At 42.2% G+C, this 8,180-nt stretch overlaps 1 protein-coding gene across 3 annotated transcripts in view; it reads right to left on the bottom strand.

Moving 5' to 3' along the window:
- Positions 1–456: 456 nt before the first annotated feature.
- Positions 457–8,180, bottom strand: part of CLDN10 (claudin 10) — a 110,397-nt gene continuing 102,673 nt past the window's right edge. For all 3 annotated transcript variants that reach the window (XM_073347911.2, XM_073347929.2, XM_073347921.2), the window contains 2 exons: positions 1,938–2,045; positions 457–846 (listed from right to left, as the gene is read on the bottom strand). In XM_073347911.2, the coding sequence (XP_073204012.1) occupies positions 720–846; positions 1,938–2,045 (235 nt within the window). In that variant the 3' untranslated portion in view covers positions 457–719. The remainder of the gene's footprint in view (positions 847–1,937; positions 2,046–8,180) is intronic.

Below are 8,180 nucleotides of genomic sequence, written 5' to 3'. Positions count from 1 at the left end.
CCACAGTCTGCCCCGACTCCCTCCAATATCCTGGTCACAACTCTCTTCTCTAGGCTCCCTCGTCAGCCCTGGTTCCCCCAGCCCCTAAACTCTTGCTAACTGTCTCTCTCTCGCTTCTGTGGGATGTGAATGATTGGCTCTTGCCTCCCTCCACACCTGTTCCTCTGTTCACTGGCACCCTAAGGGAGAAATAAGGACCTGATTTTCAGAGCTGCTGATCACCTTAGCCCCTGTTGACTTCAACTGGACTTGCAAGGTGCTTAGCACTTCTGAAAATCAGGCTCTACATGACTGTTTCTCACTGGTGAAAAATTTCACATAGGGAGCTGCACAAAACTTGACTTCTGTCTCCAAATACTAAACCTATTTTGGAACCTGCTCCTATGCTGCTGCTGTGATGTACTGCATTAGATACTGTGCGTTTGATATCATACAAATAAAGTAGGTGACATACTGTTATCTGTAAATAACCTATTTATTTTTTTGTAGAAAGCAAAAACAGCAAGTGATTTACAGATATATAATTTATGTATAATACCAACATAAATTTCAAAATATTGTATAAGAAAATTTACATCAATATGTAAAATGCTGCAAGTTAATATTTTAAAAATTCATTGTCCTGGTGGTGATTATGCTGGTACTCTTCTGGAAATCACTCTGTGACTGAACTGTACAAACTGATTTGAAAACTAGCTTTGTATCATAGAACAGTACAATTAAACATAAGCATTCTTGTCAAAGTGCTTTGGAGGGCCTTTTGGTGATTTAAAATCTGCTGCACTATTGTGGACCTTTGTCCTAGAAGACATCACAGATGTGGCTCCATTGTATGTGTACCCCATTCTGAAAGACAAAAAGCTATCCATTTACAGCTCATTCTATGAACAGGTAACAATTATATGTGAGTGTGTAAAAAAAATATTCAAACTAGGAAAATAATGCGTGCTTTCTCCCAGCAAAAAACAGACCTATTATCAATTTCACTTTGCCACCTCTCACCAGTAGAGGAGGAGCAAACAAGACCAACACCTCAGTGGCTATGCATTAAAACATTCTGTTTAGGGCAGCAAAGACTCCTGCTCTCTAACGTAAACCTCATCTGTTTCAATCTAATCTACTACCTTTCATAGTTTCCCCTCCAACATCTTCCTCTTCTTCAGTCCACCTCCTTATTAATGTGTACATCAGGGGTCGGCAACCTTCGGCACACAGCCCATCAGGGTAATCTGATTGCGGACTGCAAGACATTTTGCTCATGTTGACCGTCCACAGGCCCGACCCCCCACAGCTCCCAGTGGCACAGTTTACCATTCCTGGCCAATGGGAGCTGCGGGAAGCAACAGCCAGCACGTCCCTGCAGCCCACGCTACTTCCCGCAGCTCCCATTGGCCGGGAACGGTGAACTGAGGCCAGTGGGAACTGCAGGGGGCTGTGCCTGCAGACGGTCAACGTACACAAAATGTCTCGCAGCCCGCCAGTGGATTACACTGATAGGCCGTGTGCCAAAGGTTGCAGAATCCTGGTGTACATCGTCTAACAGTCAAGCAACTTTGGGTTACTTCTGTTATGAAGGGGCAACATGTATCTGTTCAGAATGCACATATGGTATGTTGGCTGTACTATGCAACTGATTGCTTTTCCATTAGTTTCTGACACATGGCAGCAACTTTATAAGTACATGTAATCTGAAACAATGGTTTTCCTGAATGTTGGTAGTGACTTCTTAAAAGAAAAACATTAACTTTAAATTCTATTCTTTTCTTTTCTTTTTTTTTTTTTTTTGCACAATCTTTTTCAAAAGCTGGTTGTAGAATTGTTTTGAAAGCATAATCAAACTCCAGCTGTATAGCTTACCTTTCTATACATTTAATCACAAATTTGCTAATATATTGATTTATTTCAATAAAATAAGTGCAACCACTTGGGTTCTGTACCTTGGGGATTTACTGTTTTCAGCTATTGAGAAGCAGAATATACTTCCACCAATTATGCAAAGTGATGCTCCGGCCCATCCAATGAATAAAGCTGCTCCTAATTCATACCTGCAGGAAAGTCATAAATATGTTAATAAATTGTTTTCTCAGGATATAGACTAAATTTAACTGTGTGTGAGACATACAAACAAGCTAAATAAATTAACATATTTTGCTAAATAACTTTCAATACATGACACAGATATAATTGCAAAATGAACAACAAACTAACTACAAATACCGAGTCTCTTGTCATGTATTTTCCTTTTATTCAGTGAATGAGTGCTCAGCCTAAGGCTCTGATGTGCGTCTCTGCAACACTTTTCAGCCTGCACAGCCAGCCCGAGAATGCCTCGCTCAGATAGGGACTGGCACCAGTCCATGGACCTGTCATTGAGCAATGCTGGTCTAGAAAAACCTACGACGTTCCTGACACAGTTTAGGAAAGCAGCAAGCCAGTTCCTGGTATCAAAAAAGTTAAGAAACATTGCTTTAGACTACATGGGTCTGAGTGACAAGAGTTCTGCTCCACACCATAGTCACCAATGTAAGTCCCAAGCCCAGGCTTCTCTCTGATTTCAGATGCTCTGTGCTTCCCTAGCTTTGGCCCATATATCTAGTGTAGCTTCTGTCCCTCCCCTACTAATGTGGATTTGTCCCCTGCTGTGAGGAAGGCTGCTGCCCCATAGCGGGATGTGGCTTTCAGTGAGGTCAGGAAGAAAGGGATTGCCAAATAGACCATCCTGGTGTGGATCAATGGAGTGCCCATGACAACGCTAATTGACTCGAGGTGCAGCTGGACCATGGTTGGAGACAGCTGGTAGACAAGGGAAATGTTGTGGATATGATTTACCCCACATCCAGGGTGATGTGCACCTGTATCCCGTGAGGGCCGCAGAACTTGAGATAAGGGGGCATGTCCGGATAGTACGGGTTTGGGGCAGGGTGAATAAAAATCAATGATTTATTTTAAAAAATCAAAAAAATCAGTTTTATTTAAATTGGATTTTTTTCATAAGATGATACATTATAGCTCAAAGATATCTCATCATGGAATAGGGATTATAAATTCTAATTCTATAGTGTGAGACAATATATTTAGGTAATGTTGAAGAAAAGTTTTGTAAATGAGTTCCAATAGTTCGTGGATTAGGGACCCAATCTTATGGGATTCCATGGGCTTCTGCATAGATTTCAAAAAGTTCAGTGAATAGAAGATTGTTGGGGGCGGAATACATCTGGACAAGGAGAAGTCATCTGGAGATAAATGTGAGAAGGGAGGGACAGGCAGTAGAAACAAAAGTGAAACTGTTTGAGCAGCATATTTCAGCATATTCCAGAAGTCTTGAGGTCTTTTTGAGTGTAGCCTTCATTGATTTGAGATCTACCATACCATTCTCTCACTAGAAGGGAAAACCTATAATGGCAGCAGGCCGTAAAAGAGACCCAGTTAGGGAATAAGAACTATTCAAGAAATATACGTTTGCTGATGATGTTTTAAAGAAAGTCACACCAGTGAACTGGTGGTGGTAGTCACTTAAGCACTTGGATTCAGAGACTGTTGAAGTGATAATCTCACTTTTAACAGCAGTAGCTTCTTCTGCCAGTGTAACAAGAATATTTTCTTCCTTTGGACTAATTCATTCCAAGTTGAGAAATGGTTTGGGACCTGAAAAAGCAGGAAAGCTTGTTTTTCTTTTCCAGATTATGAACAAACAGGAAAATGAAGGTGAAGACGACTGCGTTAGCTGCAGAAGCCAATATTTTAAGTTTCTCATGTTGACCTGGCTGACCTAGTTGATTTAATTTTTTTTAGTATTTCATTTAACTATTTTAGTTAAAAACAATTTTAACAAAAACAAACCTGAAGTTAAAAAACTTGAATGTTTAACTAAATTCAAAAATTCATATGCTTGTTTTGTTAAAATATTATGTTTGCTGTAGAAGAAAAAAATCCAGAATACATAACGTTGTTGTTTTAGTTAAATAAAACAATTTAAATGTCTGTCTGGTGATGTTCTCCTAATACAGCATGGCAAGAAAATCCTCCAAATATTAACCTGTTGAATTGGAGATATTTATGAAATCATTGGGAGGTGAACTATCTGCTTCAATTACCTTTGGTAAATGAAATAACCAAACAATCATTCATTTTCTGATATTGCTGTAAAACTAATCTGAAAAGTTTTCAAAATCAATCACTTTAAAAATGTATAGTGTGTACCTTCTAAAAATGAAACCTACATCTATCTGAGTTGTGAAGACTATGTATTAAGGTTATAACAAGCAACAAGAATGCACTTTATGTAGAAATCCATGGTTTAATCGAGTCTTCCTGACTAGTGACTTAAATCAAATCCACCCTAGTTGGCGGTCTCACAGACCCGCATGTACCCAGCTATCCTGGGGCAGGATCTGGAGGAATTCAGGGAGATTGAAAAATTCAGAGAAGAAGGAGGTCACCAGGGAAAGGACCCAGACCCTCCAGAGGCAGGGAACCTGGATCAAGGAAGGAATGATGATGACCCTGGAGAAGGCCGCTCGGCCCTAGAGCCACCAAAAGGGAGGCAGAGGCTCACAAACCCCAAAACTGGGAGGAACTGACTACGGAGATGGACTTTATCAGTGCCCAGAAGGAGGATCCAACGCTGAGCCAGGCCTATGAACAGCACACCAAAGTATATGGGGAGGTAGTTAATCCCCAGTAGGCGTGGTGGTTATGGTCCTATTTTGAATTGCAGGAGGAACGGTTATAGCAGATGACTCAACATGCACAAACAGGCAAGACCCAAGCTCAACTACTGGCCCCCAAGAGGTTCTGGGGGCAGGTGCTGCATGTGGCCAATACGATACCCTCTGGGGTGGCACCTTGGCATGAGAAGACCCTGGATTGAGTGGGGCTCAGGTTTTACTGGTTGGGGGGGGTGCATGTGGAGGTTAAAGGTTATTGCACCTCCTGCCCTGAGTGTCAACTGGTCAGGGTTCATGTAGTACAGCACCACATAGCCTCTGAGCTGGGGAGGAAGGTTCAGGAGAACCCACACTCAGTACTGCAGAAGATGTGGGAAATGGTCTGCCAGGAGCTGTAGGCTATGTTGGAAATCAGGGTAGTTGAAGAATCCAAGAGCGAATGGTGGAGTCCCATCATGTTGGTGCCAAAACCTGACAGGTTACCCTGTTTTTGTATTGACTTTCAGAAGGTGGATGCCATTTCAAAATTTGATGCCTATCTGATGCCCTGGGTAGACGAGCTGCTGAATAGACTGGAGCCACCAAGTATCTTTTGACCCTTGATCTCCCAAGGGCTGCTAGCTGATCCTACTGATGGCTGAATCTAGGGAGAAAACCGCCTTCTCTACCCCTCTGGGGGCTTTACCAGTTTAAAACCATATTGAACTGTGAGGATGAGCAGTAGATTAGAGTTGCTAACCCCGGTTGCTCATCCTCCCCTTCCCTATTTCTCAGTTCAAGGCTGGTCTCTTCATTAAGATGATCTGGCTCAGAAAGGCTACAGGCTCAGTGGTCTCCTCATCCCTTCCCAGTTGATACTTCCGCTTCCCCACCAGGCTCAGGGCAAACGTTATAACTTCCAAATCTTCCATGGAGAGCCCTAAAACCTACATCCCAACCTCAGGGCTCAGTACAGGGAATAGGGACCCTCCCCATCCACAACCTACCTTCCCCCCCTCCCCTCTTGACAATAGTGCTGTGGTATCCGGATTGTATGTTCGAGAAGTCCATGTGAGCCGCTTATAGTAAATCTGCATTGATGAATAGGGCAGTTCAATAGAAACCCCTGTTTGATGTGAAGCAGAGGAAAGTTTAGAAACAGCATACTTTTGCCTTAATTCTGAACACTATTTCCATGTCAACAATGCCTACTTTAATATGAAGTGAAACATACTGCTGAGAACACCCTTAAACTGTTCTGTGAAGCTCCTGAATGTTTTTATAAATGTGTTTTTATTACAATAGTGTAACCCACCTACCTCCTGGGTGTGGTGTTCTGGCCCCTCTCCTGGCACTGAGACCACTTAGAGATTAATGAGTCTGCTATAGCTTTAGCTAAGGGCCATGTGGCTTTCCGCTCATGCAGTAGAGGCTTATGCATTTAGCTCCATAGGGCCCAGGTTCAATCCTGCCTGCTGACAACTAGGGTCTGTCAGTCTTACACTGGCACTTAAGAATGCTAATCAAAACTCAGATTATATAAGGTATAGCACAGATATTTAACACAGAAGAATGTCAGCATTAATGTTCTTACCAGATATATTGAAATGTGTAAGTTGTTACGAAAGAAAACTACAGCAGTAGTAGTTCCAAATGGAAAGTGGCCAGGTGGCATATCTAAATTCACCCACCTTTTTGTTTGGTTTTTGTACCACATGGAATTGTTCCTCTTTAAGTTATTGTCTACTGCTTTGCTGGTTTCATATTTGTGGGTTTTAGTGCTGCATTTGGTAATCCCTTCCCTTGTTTGTGAAGATGTTTTTCTTAAGACTCCCTTGTGTGGGAATGGAAATGTGTAAATAGCACTGTGCACTCAAGGGCATCTGAGCCTCTGCATGCTTTAAAGTTAAAGGGACCATAGCAGGACCCAGAGGAACATTTCTGAGTTTCAGTGCTGAAAACCGAGAACTGGGAAAGAAAAGTTATCCAGATCCTAAAATACCACCTAGGGCACGGTGGTACTTCCTTGTCTTTCCCCCTGCAAAAATGGTGGAGGAAGAGCCAACATTCCCTTGAAGAGCTGGGAAGCAAGAGCAGGCCATCAACAGGTAAGACTGAGGATGAAGGAATGGTTAGACTTTTGACATCGCCCTTTCATCATCCTTATATTATTGCTTCTCTCCTTCCTCCCATTAAGCATCAAGCTGATTGTAGAAATGTCACATTATATCCAAATTTCAGCTCCAATAGCGCAACCCGGAATTGACACCTATAGTAAGAACTTGTTTACTTGATAAAATATTCTGTATGATGGAAAAGACACTTGAAACCAATATAATATGCACCAGTGCAATTATACTCCTCATCTTATGGCACTCATGATAAAAAGCCAAACACACTTTCTGTCATATCAATATCATTAACCATCCACTAAAAAGAGAAAACTAATTTATGCAAGACATTAAGTTTATTTTGTTTCAAGATAGTTAAATACATTTCTTGATATCTTGCGCTTAAATATTTCTAAACAATGAAAAAATCTTAATAAAAATCTAAAATGGGGTTTAAAACTAAATCAGTACTTTAAAATTCAGACACATATTGCTTCAGTTGTTTTGTGCAATTAACATGCTGACTACAGACCCCCACAATCCAACAACGTATCAGGTCTAGAATTGGAAATGTGTGCTTCAATAAATCTGACACCACCACTTTGGGGGTTTAATGTCTTTGATCTGTCTCATCACCATTAAAAGAGCTGATAGATGCTAAACGTTTTATGGGTGATGTCCTAAGTTTTGAACCCAGGCCTGGTAGTCGCCAGACAGCTGTCCCATCCTGGCCTCTACCCAGTGGCTACTGAAAGCATTTGGGCTAAGAAGCTACCGGGATAATAGGCCCTGCAAAGGCACCTCCCACAGGAGCTCTGATTGGAGGATTGCCCAGCTCCACTGGTCCAACTACACTATTTAATGAGAAGGAGGCACAGGAAGTCTGTCTGAGGCTGCAACAAGGTGGTTTCTGATTGTGGCTATATTGGACCGGGCTTCTTACATCCAACCCTGTTCCTGATTCCTGCTCTGCTCCTGCCTTTGCTCTGGTTTCCACCGTGCTGCTCTGTGCTTGATCCTTGCCTGTCCTCCTACCTCAGTTGACCCTTGGTGCTGGTATTTGACATCTGACCTCTGCTCTGATCCTCCACTTCAATTCCCGGTTCTGTCTCTGGCTTGACCCCTGGCTCTGGTAACTAGCGGTTGATTATGGTGCTGACCCTTAGCTTCATTCCTCAACCTGGATGCCTGCTCCGCCCACTAGACCTGATTCCTGCCCTGACTACTTGGCAAAACTGCCTACATTCAAGTCCATAACTTTATGATTGTGCATCACTTTAAGTTCAGGGATATAGCAGTTGCTTTTCCGGCTTTCCTCTAAGATTTCAATCCATATAGTTTGTCTGTATGTGGTAATTTCTTTTACTGATATCTTCCTCCACTTTTGCCCAAAAGAGGAATAGAATTTTTTCTCCCCCGCAAT

Source organism: Lepidochelys kempii, chromosome 1 (assembly GCF_965140285.1).
Source record: "Lepidochelys kempii isolate rLepKem1 chromosome 1, rLepKem1.hap1, whole genome shotgun sequence".
Lineage (NCBI taxonomy): Eukaryota > Metazoa > Chordata > Testudines > Cheloniidae > Lepidochelys > Lepidochelys kempii.
The sequence above is the reverse complement of the archived record's forward strand: the minus strand, read 5'-3'. Positions and strand labels throughout refer to the sequence as shown.